Genomic DNA, 19,990 nt, shown 5'->3' with positions numbered 1-19,990 from the left:
CACCAGGTGAGTCACACACATTGGTTACCTTGGACAAACATCCATCTACGTCTGATATGGCCAATGACTTACACAAAATGAAATATGGAAAGCTCCAAACCCTCCCCCCCTTTGTACACCAGCATTCTCCTGGCGCTATTCAAGTTCTGAGAAAGAATAAAAAAAAGAGGAGTGGTTCATGGAAAAGTGTCATTTCATTCCCAACTGCCATCTAATAATCTGAACCCCAATGTAAGCCCTCCCCGCTAAGAGCTGGGTGTGACATTCCCACTTAAACACTGGAATAAACCACCACAATATGGGATTTCCAGCTATGCCTATTTTGCATTTCATGGAATGCAGCAGTCGTTGTAGAGATGAAGGAAACATCACCACTGATCTCCAACACATCTCATTTCTCTGCAGCCACCACGCTCAGAGGCTGAAGTAAAGGAAGTTTTGTGCAGGTAAACTGATCAATCAGCTACCAATAAATCAAACCCCAATTATTTGTAGCTGAAGCTTTGTTTCTTCTCTTGCATCTTCCAAACATGGTTTTAGCTGGTTAGCGCTCCATCAGCACAACCAATTTTTTCCTCACAATGTGGCTTTCTCACTGGCATCTTCACACAAGCGGTCAACATAAGTATAGAGGAAAGCACGAAAACTGGAGTGACTCCAACATTGTCCATGGACTTTACTAACAACCACTTGGATTTATGTACAGAAACTGAAGCAAGGCAAGGACTGCTCCTCGCCAGAGGAGATGAGTCATGCCAATTAAAGCAACAAGGAAAGCAGAAAATAGGGCAAAGTCATTCCTCTTGAAGGAATGGTGTCAATGAAAGCACAAAGTCCCATCTACACAAACACAGCGAAAGACAAGTGACAGGACTGGAAAGTGAACTACTCTCAGCAAAGGATTATTTTAATAGTGATCAAAGCAAAAGCTCCCACTATACTAAAAAAAGCCACTTCAGATGCACTTACTTTTAGCATGCACTTCTTCCTGTAAGAGATCAAACTACAGCAGACTGAGCTCTCCAGAAGCCATTTGGAACCCAACCTACAGGACAAAGCTCAAATTTTGCTGAAGGAAAAGCAATCACTTGAGGCTTTCTGAAAGGGGATGAAATAATGCTTGATGAAATGCAGCATCTTCTTTCCAAGTTAAAGAATTAAGTGGTCCTCCAGCTTTTCAGAAAATCAAGAAAGCCCCAAAAAGCATGTCTAGGACTAAACCTCCAGGTGAGTCGGACATTTGCAAAAGTTCTGTGCATTCCCTTAGAAACAAGCAGTGTAAAAAACAAACCTCCATGTTATTACAGAATCTACTTGTGCCCAAGAAACTTAAAAGTCTCAAACAATATGAATGTTAGGAGTCTATTAAATGAACAGCCAGGTACATAATTTAGATGTACGCAAGAAGTTTAACGCACAAGCTTTAAGAAGGCATAACATTTGAATTTCTGTTTTGAACCAAACCATCAAATCAGGGTTCCAATTTTGAAGAAGTTAGTAGAAAGGAAATATTTAAACAGAAGTTAACATAAACCACATACCACTATTTTTCAGAATGGAAGCTTGGGCAAATACACATAGTACTAAACTTCAAGTTGTTTCCTTTAATATTTAGAAAACTGGTTTTATTCTTAAGTTTTTCAGAAAAATGATTTTAAGTATTAGCACCTACATTGTAAATGACTCAAACTTAGATTTACACTTGAAATAAAGCCACACACAATCAATTAAGTGATCCTATATTCTTCCATTTCTGAGTATTTCAGTAGAGCACCAAGAGGGAAAGAGCAACATGTGAGTAACCAGCAAGCTGTTCTCAGCTGTGAGACACAAGCCCAGGCACCTTCCTGGGACAGGATTCAAAAGTCAGAGTTTTCCAGCACACTCTGTATCACCTCAGTTTTAGTTATTTTTAAGGTGGAAATTTCTATGCAAGTTTATAAAACCCATCCAGCTACACGTTAGTTTATTAAACCACAGTTGACCTGAGATGCAATTAGAATTTTGACATTTTTCCATACTTAGTTCACAAGTTTATTATGAAAAACACTGCAGCTCTGTCCTGCAGTAACATTGTTTTACAGAAAAAAACAGTTCTGTTCAAAGTAATTCACTATCCTTGGACAATTACAAGGGACAATATGGTAGGGCAGAGTGGAAAAGGGAACTGAGTGCAGACAAAAAAAATAATACAATTAAATTAAACAGTATTCCCTGAAAATAAAACAAACAAACAGTTTCAGAACAAATATGAGGCCTTGGTACTTATTTTAAAAATGTTCTTTAAGCTTCAATGATTGTTTGCTGCTACCCTTATCTACAGTCATGCTGAATAAAGCTATAGCTAAATGGAAAGTTAAATGTATTCACGAGGTGTTAATGTCTACATCTTATTATTTGCAGTCTCTCAGAGAAAGCAAAAGTAACTACAAATAGCGCTATGCCAGAAACTGGTTTCTTGACCAACAATGTTGCTTCAGCATGCAATGAACTGGTTCATTCTAAAGTGGTCACAGTTGTTGACGACAAGAGGCTTTGTATTGAATATGGCACGTCTTTTGGTCCATGTGAAAACAAAGTTTGAATGTTAAATATTTTCTGACACTTTGGAGTTACTGTTGCTCTTCCCATTTTCTTTAGGTCAACATATGGTTCATGGCAATACTGTACAGGTCTAAAATCTCTCTACAGGAAGTAGTCTGGGGTGCGACGAGTAACATGCGGTTCACCTCTGCGTGGTGCCGGGTCAAACTGCAAACTGAAGAGCACAGACATCGATGAAAACACAAGAGCTCAGCTTACATTCACATATGTTCTAGCTATGAATTTACAGTGCTTTAGTACAGGTGAATCTTTGCAAGTTTTATCAACCAAGTTAAGTATTCTAGAACAAGTGTTACAGCTCTTCCACTCCCATTAGTATGTATTTATAACCATCACATTTTAAATTCCTCTTACCATGAAGGTCTGGAGAGAAATTAATTTTAGCTTTAAGACTCAAACTGGTCAAACATTAGTCTCTATTTAGAAAGTTAAAGTCTCCAGTTATTATCAAAGAGGGCAGTTTGCACAGTGCTTTTCCATCATTTACTAGTTAAGTTGCTGCTGCAGTAGTTAATTAGAAATCTCATTCAAAAAGCTGACATCCCAACATCTGAAGAATTCAAAGATTCCGAAAGTCTCCTGCCCGAGACCAACAGGAAGGCATTACCTTAGATGTGACAGACTACTCCTGCTCTCAAATCACATCCCTACACAGTAATTCATTAAAATCCAGGTAATTATACAAAACAAAAATGAGGAGTCTCACTTTAATCTGACAGAGATGATCTCAACAGCAACTGTTCCAGAGGCTTGACTCCAAGACTAACCCAACAATTCCATATTCACTCCACCTCCCAGAAGCATAGAGGGGAAAAAACCCCCATACTTTAACACAATTAAGTGGTATTTTAAAATCACAGGCAATGTAATTCTCATTTTTAAACATACTTACAAGGAGTATTTTAGAGTATCATCAAGTTCCATAATTGCAGCCTGGTTGCCACAACGGTAACAATAGTTTGGAGCACTGAAAATTGTTACTACATTCCGATCATGGCACCAGTTGTACCCCTGGAGGAAGGAAAAAATAATTATGACAACCAAGTTCACGTGCCCCATGTAACCACCTGACTAGAAACCAATCTTTTAATGCACACAGCTCTAAGTGGCATTTATAGGGTTATTTTAAATAAATTTAAGGCCGTGTCTTTTTTTCCTTCTGGAGAGAAAAAGGGTAAAGGAATTTTGGCCATCATAGGTTGCCTCCTACTAGTAAATATGAGCTAGATATTAAAAAAAAAAAACCAAGAAACAAACCACCTAGCAAGATTTCTCCATTGCATTAATATTAAATAGTTAAAACAGCAATTCTGAAGTGCACAGTCTACTCTGAACCTTCAACTGTGATCACCAAAACCAGAATCCAGACACACATTTAAACATCTGAACTGCTAGGAATAACTAGAGGCCAAGAACAAAAGCATACATCCAAGCTAAAAAGAAAAAATACACCTTTTTTTTCAAGGAACACATATTTAAAAACCTTTTTATCTACACAGAAATGCAATACCACATCTAGTACCAAAGCCTGATTTGGGATATTACTGTAAATTTTCAGGAAAACAAGGCCAAAATAAAGGTTATTCCACTGTCAAACTCCTTTAGCAGCACATGAATACTGTCAAGGTCAAGTCTCTGGAAGCCTCTCAGCTGGATCATCAGTTGTCACAGCAGCAGATGCACATCTCTGACACACAGAGCATGGAATAATCAGACCAAGGTCACAATCCAAAGTTTGAACACACAGGCTGTCCCTGCTCACCTCCATTACCAACTGATGAGCTCTTGAAACCAACGTAAGGCCATTAGCATGGTTAAAGGTTTCTGAAATATCCTGTCCAAATGTGTAACCTGCACCTCGAGGAGAAATTCCCCAGCCACCACGATCATCTGGATCTGACCATAGCAAATCACACATTGGACCCTGTAAGAGACGTAGATAGATGATGTTTCAGAGGTGAAGTGCAAAGAACCCGAACCCAACAAAACCACAAAAAACTTGCACACAAACCACCCCTGCACAGCGCTTTGAAAAGTATGTTTCTTTCTTTAAGCAAGGAGATGCCCCTCATTTTTCCTTTAAAAAATCCAGAACAGGAAGACAGACACTTTAATATTGCTAAGTTGATCTGAATTTCATTTTCAGCCTGTGAACTCAACACCCCAGTACATACTGAATCATCAATCTCATTGGCTTAAAAAAAAGTACCTCATGGGGAACTTCCTGCAAGCGATCGAGTGCTCTGATGTGATCCAGTGTATCTATAGATGGAGAGAGGCCACCATGTAGACAGAAAATCTGCAAGAGTTAACATACATGAAGTTTATTTGCATTAATCAGTGCAGTTAGAACAGTTTAGAATAAATGATTAGGAGAAAATCTGCATGAGGTTCCCTTAAAGATGAGAACTGACAGAATGCAGTGTTAAGAGCTCCCTTTACAACGAAAAACATTCAACTTTCTCAAATGTCAACATACCTGGCCATCCACCAAGGCAGTTAGAGGCAAGTAATCAAAAAGGTCTGTAAAGTATTTCCAAACATTTGCATTTCCATATTTCCTTAAACATTCATCATAGAAACCATAAACTTGTGTGATTTGCCTGCTTTCATGGTTCCCTCGAAGAATTGTGATACGTTCACGGTAACGGACCTAAACAGAACAGATTATTTTAGAGCACCAATGAGTAACTCTTCCCCAGAACAGAATTTGCACTTTTCATTCCCTGCCACACGTCAATAAAGCAATCAAAACCAAACCCTTCTGAAGATTCAATTATAACCTTTGAGGTAAAAAAAAGGAATAATTTATTGAAATCTTCAACTGCCAAATACTTTTGAGATTAATTACAAGTTGTATTTATTATTACTAGTGGACTTCACTACACCTGTGCATTAAGCTGATCTCTCCAAGCAGATTCTTAAATTGCTACTTAGTCAAGTAATAAATAAACTCAACACTCATTTTAGATAAAGCTCAGGCTTGCACCTGAACATGAATTTTTTTTAAGAAGTGACTTAGAAAACTAAGACAGCCAAGAAGTCAGTTTTGGTACCTCTAATACCAATGCATTGTTATGCATTATGAAAATCATAACAGATATTAAGTGTAGTCAGGATAGTAATGATATATTTTACACTAAACTGTACAGCTGAGAAGAAAAGTTACCTTAAGAGCTACAAGCAATGTGACTGTTTCAACTGAGTAATATCCTCTGTCAACATAGTCCCCCATAAACAAATAGTTTGTGTCTGGTGATTTGCCTCCAATTCTGAAAAGTTCCATGAGGTCATGAAATTGTCCATGGACATCTCCACAGACTGTGACTGGACATCGCACTTCTTGTACATTGGATTCTTTTGTCAAAATTTCTTTAGCCTATAAAACAAAACAGCACATAAATAGTGAGTTTGTCTATTAACAGTCGTTTTATTCAAAACACACTCTACGACTTCCAACTCTGCTACCTGCTCTCTTTAGGACCTCTTGTCCCTTCCTTCTCTGAAGCACTTGAGGTAAAAGTTTTTTTATTTAAAACAGCATTTTGCTTTATGAAACCCTGTACAAGTAATTAGTAGTTGAGTGGCTTTTTTCCCTCCTTAAGGATGGTATCTTAAGTAAAACTTCAGACTTTCTACAAAAATGGTTCTGTGAAGCATAAAACAATGATCATTGCTACTGCAACTTAAGAAGTTTTTAAGTATTTTGAAAAATTAAATCTAAAAATCCTGCCAACATCTTACCTCTCAGCGCACAAACTCAGACATGGTCAAAACACTACCAACACTTTGGCACCCATTTGTACAAACATCTTCAACCTACCTGCAAGGGGCAGGGAGTCCTGCATGAAGCAGAATGAAACAAACATCCACAGGTACCAGCAATTACAGAGCAAGTCATTACCTGCACAAGCTTTCTCAACAAGTTTTGTGATTAAACACAAACATCAAGTTGTGTCTTTATTAACCAAAGCTGGGTAAGATCTTTGTCATCACCATTTTTTTCCCAAAAAATTGTGTTATATATATAAGTTGCAGACAAAGGTAATTTGTATGAAGAAGCACAGGCTAAATATAGCACCAGAAAGATAATTTTGAAATAATGCAAGACAGTTGTTACAGTTTGTTCTCAGAACAGTCACCAGACACATGCCACAATGATTTGCTAAATCAAGAAGGTATTAGAAATATAAATAGTAATGAGTTTACTAGTTACCATCTACAAAGATTTCCCTGTTTTTCAATAGTCAATGTTCCTATTCAAAAAGGATCCTTTTTTACCTCATTACCTCCGTTACAAGAGAATATATAAAAACTATATTCTATTCTATAATTCAAGTTGTCTACAAGACAGTGGCTGACACTCCCACCCAAAAGTGGTCTCACTGTCCCCACACGTCATCCTGGCTGACCACCACAGTCACCACTTCAAACAGAAGCAACATGTAAGTTTAACGATGGAAAATTCATTAAATTCAATGTTTCATTCAACACTGCAAAGAAATGCAAAAATGCAGTGTGGCTAAGCACCCTGCACAACACAAAGCTTTAGATGTCACTCTGCAGACATATTTACATCAAAAGTCAGTCTCATATGACAGTTTCCACATACAGTGTGCTCAGTACTAAAGATAGGTCATTCCTGGCTTGTGGTTGATGCTAAAAGTGCAGATTTATTTTAAGATAGCCTGACTTGAGTTAATTTTAACGCAGTGACACTCACCGGATGTTTTGAAGGTGTTTTAACAGCCTTAGCCTCTTCTAATACTCTCTTACATTAGAAGCATTAGCCAGCTTAATTCTCCTTTTGACAGAGAACATCACAGATGCTTACAGCACTTCGATATAAAAAAAAACCCTGCTCTTTAATTAGAATGTTTCTACCACTGGATTTTCTTAACACACTTGAAGCACTGCACAAAGAATGCAGCATTCATTTTTCATCAAAGGTATGCAGCGTTTGTGCTGAAAATGGCAGAGTTCTCAGCAACTGAGTTGTTGCTTCCTCAGTTTCTGAAATATTAAATCACTCAGATACGCACATGACCAAAAACACAGAGAAGTCAGCTACTCTGATGGAAAAAGACTGTTCCAGGTCATGCAAAACAGCAACCTCTGCTTAAATCCTGCAGTGGAGGAATGCTGGTGCAGGGATTCCAACATTTCCATGTTCTAAAGCCAGCTCCATGCAACACTGTGTTAGGAACTGCTTAGTTCATTTACAGTCTTATGTCCCACAGCATTAGAAGTGGCACAACCTCAAGTGCTTAAACACTCTACTTGGCTCTACAAAAGGGCTTCAGCAGAGCTGAAGATAGAAAAAACAACATCCTGAAAACAAGCCACCAACAAGCAGTCTACTATATCCCAACTTCCACATTAAATGAATTCCTATATAAAGGTAAAGCAAAAAAAAAAAAAAAAAAACCACCAAAACAAGGACTTTTAATATACTGTAACACAATACAAACACAAGTTGGTAAGACAACATTACATTTAATGCTATAATTTCACAATGGTAAGAAATCACTAACACTACCCCTACAGTACCTGTGCCCCTGACCTTGTACTAGATCAAACACAGCCCTGTGAACTCCACCTGGTTCCACTCCCTCTTTTTATTGATTCTTTTATCTAGATCCATGATCTCTGCTGCTTACTCACCACATCACACAACTCCCTCCCCCCACCCATCCTCCCCTCCAACAAATGCACTTCCCACCAGCAGCTCTCCTACACTTCCTCACAGAGAGGAAGCAGTAGAGCACTCTTCAGCATCCTTCAGTAGAAGGTAGAAAACTCCTTGATCCAACCACCTGACAAAGGAGAACTAGGTAAGACACACACACACCCCCCACCCCTTGAACTTCAAAAACCCAGTGACCTATTGCCACAAAGGATAATAGTGCAACACTGCAGTATTTTGACATCAACATTTTGAAACATCCAGGCTTCACTGCCTATCATCAGGATAAACAATTACAAAATTCATAAACAGATTCTCTTGAGTACTTACTAACTCTTTGGTATCTCTGCCTTTTTTCAGTTCTTAACAATTCTTACCATTAAGACAGCCCTGAACTTCTCTACACCTCCAACACTTAATTAATCTTTTTTACATAGTAGAATACCACCACAAGTCAAACTTCTGTGGTGTGGGGTACTTAACTTAAGCAAAAACTTGTTCTCAACAACCTACTATATTACAGTTGTAAGACCTCGCCTCTGAATCAGTTTAATTATTTTTTCAGCACTACACTCACATTTCAAAATAAAATGCAACCAGATACAGAATAAGACTGCAAAGAAAACATTACTTCAAGTTGATAAATGCTAATTTTACAGCCAATTACCAATAAAGTCTAATACAGAAAAAACACACAGCTGTGAGACAGTTAAACAAGAAGAATATAAGAACCACCAAGTGCAATGCTGTCATAAACATAAACACTGTTGTCATAAACACAGAGGTGGGAAGTTACATATTTTACTCAGAACAATCTCAAAGTTCAAACAATATGCACGTATCAAATACATTTCAGCTTAGTCATAGTGACTGGAATTAATTCCGACTTGATACTGGCTTACTCAGTCATTTCACTGTGAAGAGAAGACTTGTATAATCCAAAACTCAACAAGAATAAAACCAATATTGGTTTAAACACACAAGAAAACAACCAATTTTCATTTTATTATAAAGAGTAGCACAATAAAAAGCACAACCTAGTACTTAAGAATTAAACCATACCTGGCCTGTTGCACATCATCTAAAGGCCCAGCTTAACAGTACCAAGCTGCTTTGGTGCCTCTGCTTACAAAGCACATCTCAGCAAAAAGCTGTTCTTAAAATGGAAAGATCAGCTTCATCATTTTAAGACAGTACAAGATCCAAGTGTATGAACTACCATGGATGAGAGTTTTGAAAAGATGACTATTAACATTACTACCATATGATTTTTCAGATCCTCAGTTTATTTAATGAGATGCAGTGGTTGTATGCATGCAGACATCTCTCTTACTTCCCCTGCTCCCTCCATATATTTTTATCCTATATGCCACAAATTAAGGCTCAGAGTCAAGTGCCATAAAAGCCATAACCCATCCATATTACTTCCTCAACTCACTCTGTGCTGAGGATAAGCAAGTTTCCCTCATGAGCAGCATACATCATCAACGTTGGCTCACAGAAATAATTTCCAGTGGTCCATTTCTGCAAAATCCTCTGAATCAATCTGTATCCAAATTCCTCTGTGTTTCCAGAATATACCAGATATTTCTTAATTACTCCAACCTCTTCTTAGGTCCCCAAATTCTAGCACGAGCTCTGACAACTAAGCCCAATTATCTACCCTGAAAAATTCTGGGCCACATAAAAGAAAATGACAAGACCCAAACCAAACAGTAAACATCACTGTGTCTGTGTAGAATTCAATGCTTGAAGCAGCACTATGAAGCACTCATCAAAAGATTACCACTAACTCAGTAAAGGAAATACAACCACTATTTTAATTAGACAACACAGCTCCAAAGTCATGTTTGCAGATGGTAACATGCCATTCTTGGCAGACCAGAATTCACACCTGCAGCCCACCATGCTGTCTAGTAAAGTATGTAATGAGAAACATCCACTGTAACCAAGAAATAGTTATTTGTAGTTACCATAAAGATATTTTGATGAGATTGAAGACTTCAACCACACCCATAATTTCCTGTCACTAAGGTGCACAGGATGTGACTAAAGACACAATGATCAGCTAATTGGGATGAATACTGGTTTTAGCTGTCCAAATACCATGACCTGGAAGAGATTCCAGTTCCAAGCAAAGTCATCCATTACAGTCAGCAATTCTTCTGCAGAGTCAATGCTTTTCAATTTAAAGGTTTCCCCCGCTCCTTACATGGGGAGGAAAGAGAGCAGGTTCAGACAAGAGATGGGCTCATTTTTTAAAGCAAAAGTGTTTTCATTCACTGTCTTACATTTTAAACAAAATTAGATAAATGAAGCCTCCAATAAAACCCTTCTGTGAAGGGGGCATGGCAGTCAGATTACACATGACACAAATGGGAAACTGATTTATGCTGAACTTCACAATCCACTAAGGAGTTCAATGTGAATGTATAAGTAGGAGCAAAATTAAAATACAAAGCTCCCCAGTGACTTTTAATTATTTAGTATTCCAAAGTAAGTAAAACCAGGATTTCCATCCACATAAAAGTCTGAGCTGCAAAATAGTCTTTTGCTGGGACAGAAGATGATACATCTGCTTTCTCTCTGGATTTGTGACAAGCACCTACACCTTCATTTCTAATCTCTTCTGTTCGGTGAGAAGAGAGACCAGTTTAAATACAAGATCTTAGCCAACCAAAAGAGCAATCCCAATGCCAGGACTGCTGTAAGATTAAATAAGACAACCACTTTCCTTTGTCTCCTGTAAATTCTAGATGATCTACAAGAAAGCATGCAAGCAGCAAACTTCTGCCAAATAACCCTCTCTACCTTACAAAAGGACTGACACCATTCAAACTTTGATAGTCCCCATAACATTTCCATTTGAAAAGATCAGTCTTACACACTCAGTAACTGATGAGTGTTCTTTCCCTCAGAAGCAAATCTGCAAGAAGGGGGAAAGGGTATTTATCCAGCAGTAGTTGACAAGAGCAGTGGGGATAGGAACAGGATCTTCTGAAAGAACTCGATGTCATTATTTTGCTTCACACAAAAGATCTTAGTATCTTTAATTTTAAATTGAAGAAAAGTAATCTAGAAAAATCTTTTTTAAAAAACATAAGAAGGCAAATAACTCAAGAACCTTTATGCCTTCCTTGCCTCATGGGAGTTCCAAGAAACACAGCAATGACAGCAATGCAGGAAGCTGACCACTTACAGGGATGTTTTTCAGTCCTGTCTGTAGAACAAGCTGTATTCATTTTGAATCATTCAAGTTGTTAAAAGAAATAGGCTAAACCTACCCCCAAACTAGTTATGCCTGATATCCACAAGTCCAGCTTCATGCAATGAACTAGAAGTTCTCAACCCTTTTGTTCCAGTAACTCCAACACAGCTTGGCAGTCATGCTACAGGTCAGGATACCAGTTGGAGGATGGCATGTCAAAACTCAAGAAAAAGTTTAGAGCCGACCAGCAAGCATGAAACACCTGTATTGGAAGGCATGTTCAAGACATTCAGCAGAAATCCTGGAGACCTGGCTACTGAGTAATTGAGCTCCAGCATTCATTCTTTAGTCAGGAATAGACTTTTTCCAGCTTAATATATACTACCTGAAGAAAAACAACTAACAACAGCATTATTGAATACAGGTCTAGTGTTTAAGGGTCCCTAAGCAAGGGTGAAAATTCAATCCCTGCTCCTCTGATTCCCCTCACACAGATCTGTTGTACGAGGCCTTGTGAACTCCTGCCAGACACAGCCAGACAGGATTGGGTTTTGTGCTGGGCAAGGCAACCCAGATGAGTAATTGAAAATGTCTCAGAAGCAATCACAGAGCAGCACTGTCATCACATCTGAGGAGGCAACAGCCTTAGCACAGGTAGATTTGGAAGAGGACATCAGTCTTGCAGCCACATCCATATCTTCAGCCTTAAACTGGTAGAACTCAAGTAGGAACTCGCTCTGACTTAGGAGTGCTTACTGCTGTTAGCTTAAGCTATGCCCAAAACAACAAAAGTATCTTTGACTCCTACTTGATCACAACTAATGCTGCAATTAAAAAGCAAAAAACCAAAACCAAACATCTTACTGCCAGCACAACTCAATTTTTACAGGATTTACTAGAATTGAAAAAAAAAAACAAACAAGAAAAAACCCAGAAAGCTGCTGATGCTACAATCAGCGGCACATTCAAGACTGAATTTTCATATGCACATCAAGATGTTCTATGTAAATCCGGACTAGGTGAGAAGGCTGGTGAGGTTGACACTTCAAATGCCTTCTGTGGAAAGAGATAATTTCCATTTTACATTATCAACCACAATAAAAGAAAAAAAAAAAAAAAACACTCAAAACCCAAACCAAAACAAAATCCACCAGAAAAAAAAAAAAACCACAACAAATCCATCACAACAAATCAGAACACTGGGCATGAAAAGACTTTTTTTTTTAAAGTGTTCCAGAATAATCTAAAACACAGTTATTTAAATGTTACAATAGGCTTTGTACACTACACTCGTAACTCTTCAGAGACAGAAGGTGCAACTACATGGCCCCATCAGTGACCCAATCCCTGGGAAAGTTCAACAAAGCAGCCCTAAGCCACTCTCTGGTCTCCCAGAGCCCCTTGAACAGCTACTGAGGGGCCCTCCTGCCGTTGGCAGCAGAGCTCCCTTGCTACAGAATCCAGAAGCCAGTGCAGTGCTAAGGCAGAACTGCAATGCTGCACATTCCTCTTCTGCCAGGGCCAGGGGTGGAGGAACACAGAACCTGCACAATACACAGCCCACCACACAGGGTACACCACACTCTCACTACCTGGGAATTCTGTTGGGGCAGGTTTCTTGGCTGATTTACAGCAAGTTCAGACAGGAACACTAATTTTCCCAATCATCTTAGTCTGAAGAATAGTTAGTTATACATGATGGATATGGGAATGCAAAAGCTAGCTAATGAAAAAGCCCTTGCAAATGCAACTGGAAACAGTTTAAAACATTCACTCCTGGCCAAAAGTAATCAGCTAAGAAAGATAACTCCTGAACAGCAGAGAAGTAGAAGGGAACATGCGCCTCTGTCTGAAAAAGAAGTCAGGCAGACAATTCAGCTTAAAACACAGGAGTGAGAGCCACAAAACATGTAAGTTCTATACATTAGAGGAACTGAACCTTGATTGCAGAGGCTTTAGTTTCATTAGTAACATACTTGTCCTCTCAGAATTAAGTCACTTAACATAAGCTAAATGAGTTTGAGCAACTCACACAGCTGCAGTGGGTATAAGCATGTTTGGTTAGAGAACCCCTAATCTGGAAGATCAGGCGCTAAAGTCAAAATTCTGCAACAGGAAAAAAATTATAAAAATACACCATGAACAAGCTACTTACCAGAGGACAGTATGGCCTGGAAACATATTTACACTATGAATATTAGCACTGGTGACAAATCAAAAAGCAGATGTAACCAATATCATTGTTACAGATCAAAAACTGCAGAAGTCAAAGCTTGAATCAAGGCTCCTTGAATGCCTTTACCAGTATCAGCCCTTCACTTAGTTTACAGTATTTTGTCTAGCAGCACTGCCCATTCAAAGGTGTTTTACTAGCAATTCAAGAACCCTGAACACTCTACACAGTATATATGACCAAATAGTCATCTCTCTCTCCAAAAACTGGATGCCATACTGAAACTCACTAATTATGGAGTAGTGTTTTCAAGAGAGTGACTCTGACATCTCTGCCTCCACCTGCACTAGATACCTTCCGCAATAACCAAAACAAACGCTATCCAAAAATTCACCTCACTCCTTTGTGCAATTTTAGACTGTCATCCCACCTTCCTGAGCAATGAACCACACCCTAGCTCCTGTGATAAAGGGCATTTATACACAGACGAGACAAGACCATTTCCCTCTACCCTCACAATGTATGAAAAAGAAACTCTAAACCAGCATCCTTTCATTCAAAATGGCCAGTGGAAAAACTCTCACCTGGCAATAAAGGACTTTCTTTCTCCTCTGCCAATAAACAATTCAGCACTAACAGGACAAACACTGCTGACATGTAACTGGACTGGGTATATTTTGACCACTTCTTTAGAACTTGCTCTTCTCAAATGCTGAAGCACACCCAATCGGTCACTCAACTGATGTAACATTAAATACAGAGCACGTACTAAGTCTAGAATAATTTAACTGCTACTCAGAGGTTGATTATTTCAAATCATCTGTGAAGTATAATGTATTATTCATGGTTACAAATTATTTCTAGACTTCGAAGATGTTTCTCCCCAGTTCCCACCACCACCACCACCCCCCAGGTAACCCGGCTCAGTGAAAGACACACCAAGAAAGTAACTGGGATGCACAAATGGCCACACAATTACTGTGTTTGTAAAAAGCTGTTACGTTCTTCAGGTATCAATACTGAAATACAAGAAAGCCGTTAGGCTTGTCCTTATTAGAGAGGCACCAGCCTGCACACACAAAGCCCCAGCAGATCAAGAAATACTCGTCAGGGAGATCATCCAATCAAACAGTGTTATCAGGAAAAAGCCCTTGAATTTTTTTGATTGTTTATTTTAACTAGCCCTAGCTACAATTCAGTGTGGTGAAGAACAGTTTATATCTAGTAGGGTCCTCATCTGTCCTTTGGAACAATAGCTGTATTTGACACTGTCTTTAAGCCATTCATGCAAAAACAGCCTTTTGGTGTGGTTACATCCACAAAACTACTTAAACAGTCCAAACAAAGCACAACCCAGAGAGATTTCTGAGAGTCGGTGCTGGGAGCATGGGAACACATTAAAGCAAGTGCTGTCCTTCAGCAGGAAGGTGCAGAACTCAGCTCACACCCCACTTCCATGAACACAGCAGAGACAAAATGGAAAACTCGGACATCAAGGGCCTACTTCCAATTCCTTGCCTCAGCAACCATGAAGAAACTTAACTACTCCTAGCAGAAAGTCCAAGTAAATCGACCTGTAGTTACCAGCAACAAATCAATTTTCCCTAACATCACCAGCCCCATGGCTGAACTCTGCACAGTGCTGACCACACACCCAGCACACAGAGGGAACTGTCACCCTACCCAGAGCTCACAGCCACCCAACTCAGCCAACATGAAGGCTGCTGCTAAATGACATTGTTCAGGTAGATTTTGCTCTCACGTTCTCATAGCCTCTCATCTCAACACACATTAGTCAGACATAAAGTTTTCTTTTATTTTTTCGTTTACCATTATCTCGGTGAGGAGCGTTACACATTTATCCATAAATACAGCTCATTTCTATTCTCCACTGGGAAAAAAATGAAAATGTCATCTTGTGCAACACTGATGACTGGGACTACTGTATCTCCTGTAAGGAATTTCCAGTTGTATGCTTGCTCCTCACTGAACCAAAACCCCCAGCATACTGCAAGCTTTTTGTACATCCCTCATGGTCCTGCAAGTTACCATACAGCCCCACAAAATGAGGCCATATGCACCCACTCCTGTGGGATTCAGGACTCAATACCCATCAGTTTATAAACAATGGCAAGTGAAATACTTGCCTCTCGCACAAAGCAATACAAGGAAGAAGCTGGACCACTGTCATTGGAGACGCACATGGAAATAGCCAGGCAGTGACATTGCCACCTGCTTGCAACACCGTTTAAAATACACAGCCTGGATCAAATGGAAACAATGCTGAGTTGCTGGAATACAAGTGAACTAAAATCTATATTGGAGCAAAAGCCTGTCTGGCCAAAAGCACTGCAAGTTCTTTACTAAGATCATAGACAGTCCTCTTGAAACAATTTGCTTCCAAAACAACCCGATGTAGTATTTGAAGGCATGATTCCAATTTTAAAATATTCTAAGTACTTTCTGTGGCAAGTACATCAATAACTTCATATATTCGTTAATATCCACTTCCCAAACAACTCACAAATATTCCATCTTCCAGTCTAGAAATACAGGAATACATAAAACCTTCAGTAGTAAAAAAACCCCAAAAAAACAAAAAACCCAACAACAACAACCCTCAACTATTAAGTTACAACCAGAACTAGAATTCAACTGGAAAATGCCTCTGGATGCTACCAGAACAACATTTTCCTTAATTTCCAAAACGCAATCTATCCTGACTTGGCTTTACAACCTTTCTAAGCTACAAACGTCTCAATCGACACATTGCTCTGTAACACCCACGTCTCAACATTTTCAAACCATCACCACGAAAATATATAGTTATATGGGATCTCGAATGTTTATTCTGTGAATTTCGTGCAACCCAGAACCTTATTGAGGGAAGCCAAAACCTCAAAGGAAATTTACCCTTCAATTAGCTATAAACATGTCTGTGGTTATTCATATCATGAAAAAAAAAAAAATCAAAACAGCAGCTCTTCATCGCTTGTAATTTCCAAACGCTTACCACAACCTTTTATTTCCACTGTAATAACTCACGCTTTTGGGGGCTGATTTAACATTTTAACCGGGGGGTCTCTCGGGGGTCTCTCCCGAGGATCCATCACGGCCGCGACGCCATTTTAGGAGGCGCTGAGGGAACGGGAGGCGGAGCCGAGGCTCCAGCACAGCCGAGGGGCCGCGGCTCGCCCGGCCCCGGCTCCCGGCCCGCTCCCCCCGCCGGGCCGCGCCGAGCCCCCGGCCCGCCCGAGGGCACCGCCCCCGCCGGCAGCTCCCTGCCCGGCCCCGCCGTCTCCCCGCAGCCCCTCGCGCCTCACCTTCTCGCAGAGGCTCTTCACCTGCCCCTCGGACAGCTGCTTGCACTCGTTGAGCTGCTCCACCCACTGGTCGAGCTCCTTGGTGAAGACCTTCTCCTCCATCCCGCTCTCCCCTTCCTCCTCCTCCTCCTCCTCACCGGCTGCTGCTGCTGCCGCCGCACCGCCCCGCGGGCCCCTGCGATCCGCGCTCCCCACAGCGGCGGCGGCCGCGACGCGTCAGGGCGGGCGAGCGCGGGGAGAGGGCGGCCCGGGGCGCTCCGGCTGCGGCAGCGCTGCCGCTCCTCACTCCGCACCGTGTAATGGCCGCCGCTGCTGACGTCACCGCCCCGGCCCCACCGCGGGGAGGGGGACGCCGCGGGAGCCGACGACGCGTGCGCGGCGCCAGGGCGGGGCCGCGAGTGCGCTCTGAGGGGAGGGGGCGGGTGAGGGCAGTGACCTCGCGCCCGGCCCGGGAGCGAGGGGTGGGCGTGCTCCGTGCCGGTCCTTGTTCCCGGTTCTGCTCCTGGCCCGGGGGCTGGCGCTCTTCCCATGGGGGCTCTGCTTGAGGGGCGCGGCGCGGTGCGGCGCAGCCCCGCCCGGCCGCAGCGCTGAGGCGGGAGCCAGGGCACCGCCGTGAGGGGTCGCCGATATGGCGGTGCCGGCCCCTCCTGTGCCCGGGTGCTGAGCGCTGGCTTCTCGCGGCGCACAGGCGGGGCACGGTCCCCGCCTGCCAAGCGCCTACTGCGGGGTCGGGAGGCGATGTATCTGAGGGCTTTGTGCGGCTCCACAGTGTTTATGGCTCTCGCTGCAGTTAATGCATATAGATATCTCCGAGGCGGGTGCCAGGAGGCTGGTGTCAGGGTCTTTGCGGTGACAGGACGAGGAGCAGTCGCCGTAAACTAAAACACAGAAAGTTTCACCTCCACACGAGAAAGAACTTTACGTTGAGGATGGCAGAGCACTGGAACGGGCTGCCCACGGAGGGCGTGGAGCCTTCCTCTCTGGAGACTTTCAAAGCCCTCCTGGACACGTTCCTGTGTCACCTGCTCCAGGTGACACGGCCCTGGCAGGGGGTTTTGACTGGGTAATCTCCCGAGGTCCCTTCCAACCCGAACAATTCTGTGATTCTGAAGTTCTGAGCCCAGTTATCGTGTCCGTCAGAGAAGAGGGAAGTGGATGGCGCTTGCTGGTGTTGGGTACTTTGAAATAAAGCTTTTCCCTTCTAAATCATGAGCATTAAATACCATTGTAATTGTACCACTAGATAATGCTTAGGTTGAAAAGGCCGTGCTGCATTTCTTTAAAACAATTTATACTGAAAGAGTTCTTGGAAGTCTAGACAGAAGTAATGTGTGAACTGCAGTGTAAGTGTTCAGTAAAGGAAATTAGTGGTGGACCTTTCAGGAAACTTTCAGGAAGGTGGTATTTTTTCAGGAAACTAGTGGTAACCTCAGCTACCTTAGTGTAATCAGACACTTGCTACCTAAGGGAAAATATGTCAGTAAGACAGCGATAAGTTGCAATTAAAAAGAATGTAAGAAATATGCATCACCAATTTCTAATGGATTATGTATTCTATTGCAATCTGCATCTTAAATTATAGAGGAAGATTTCCCTTAAATAACTTACAAAAGGCATGAAATGATCAGTAAAAAAAAGTAATATTTTTTCATTTAAATGGGTCAGAATGTTGATAAAATGTTGATTTGTTAATTTCAAGGGGCACAATGACTTTTCCTAGTTAATTTGTGTTAATTTTCTTGCCTAATATGGAGTCTGGCTTATTAAATGCTTTGCCTACTATTGAAGCAAATTAAGAATTCCATCGTGAGCAAGGGGTAAGGAATATTTGCTTTCATGGGTCAGTCTCGGTTTCTTGGTGTCATAGTCTCCTGCTACACATCAGTTGGTTTGAATTACCTGACTCAGGTTTTGTTTATCTTCCAAAATATTTTTGCTGTTCCTACACAGGTTCCCATCGTCAGATGGCCTTTGTTTTGTGCTTGAAGTTGTAGAAGGAAAAGTACCATTCATTGAGAAGTGATGGGTTTCAAGAATTCGCTCTGTAGCACATCTTCCCAAAACAGTCTTGAGCAAAGAATATGAAGCAATAACATCAACTCTTGTGTAATTTGCCAAGCTAAAGTTCATTTTCTTTAATAACTGTTGACTTTCTGGCATAGTTAGATGTTTGAGGATCACACTGCAAACCATTCACATAAGCTGTGCTTTCCTCACACCTACCTGATAAAACAAGGCAGGATTTCAGTTGCAGTTTCATAGGCAAACAAGCCAGGTTAATAATTTCTTCCTGCTAGTGTGGATCAAGACTCCTCAGAGATTAACAATCACTGCTGTCTTGAGAGCAACTGTCATGGTTCCCAACTCCACCGTTGGTTCCCAGGAACATAGTGGTAAAGAAAGGAGCACTTGTTTGAAAAGACTCAGTCATAGCTCTTTTTCAGACAAACTCCACTTGGGAAGGGGTAAGTGATTCAGCACTCTCTGCTTGCTACTGAAAGCTGAAGCTGTGCCACTCACTATAGGAGAATTCAGGACTCAGCAAAGGAAATTCAGGATTCATTTATCTGGACACTCACAGAGAAGGGGAAATCCTCAGTTTCCATCTCCATCCCAAGCATTAGCTCTGTATTTTATCCTCATACTGTTTTGAATTGTCTATATGTGGATCAGAAATCAGATCTCCTTCCTCCCTCTGACTTGAGAATGACAATCAATAGTTTAGAGAGTCCCAATTGCTTTTCTCTTCTTAGATATTTATCTGAGCCTTCAAAGGAGAATGTGATAATGAAAGGATACATACTGTATTGCATAAGTCAGGGGTTTGTCAGGGCTTCAGATTCACAGTAAGATTAAACTGTGACCTGTGAGATGGCAGTAATAAATTGTATTTAGTATATGAATATATGCCAGGTGTGTGTGTGGTTTGTACCTAAGGAGCTGTCTGGGTGCGGCTGCCCCGGTGAGTCAGGGGTACTGAGGCCACACTGCTGTGC

At 41.1% G+C, this 19,990-nt stretch overlaps 1 protein-coding gene across 1 annotated transcript; it reads right to left on the bottom strand.

Annotated features, from left to right (window-relative positions):
• Positions 1-2,020: 2,020 nt before the first annotated feature.
• Positions 2,021-17,285, bottom strand: PPP2CA (protein phosphatase 2 catalytic subunit alpha). Its single transcript, XM_042014612.1, has 7 exons — positions 16,995-17,285; positions 5,774-5,983; positions 5,084-5,257; positions 4,814-4,903; positions 4,367-4,528; positions 3,497-3,615; positions 2,021-2,758 (listed from the first exon to the last, which is right to left on the bottom strand). The coding sequence occupies exons 1-7, from the start codon at positions 17,094-17,096 to the stop codon at positions 2,686-2,688; spliced, it is 930 nt and encodes a 309-aa protein (XP_041870546.1). The 5' UTR covers positions 17,097-17,285; the 3' UTR covers positions 2,021-2,685.
• Positions 17,286-19,990: the final 2,705 nt, after the last annotated feature.

This window comes from Corvus kubaryi, unplaced genomic scaffold (assembly GCF_017639235.1).
Source record: "Corvus kubaryi isolate FWS band 111438036 unplaced genomic scaffold, C.kubaryi_AGA036_p1.0 split2-37374, whole genome shotgun sequence".
NCBI classification, from domain to species: domain Eukaryota; kingdom Metazoa; phylum Chordata; class Aves; order Passeriformes; family Corvidae; genus Corvus; species Corvus kubaryi.
Note: the sequence above shows the minus strand (reverse complement) of the source record. Positions and strands in the feature narration are given on the sequence as shown.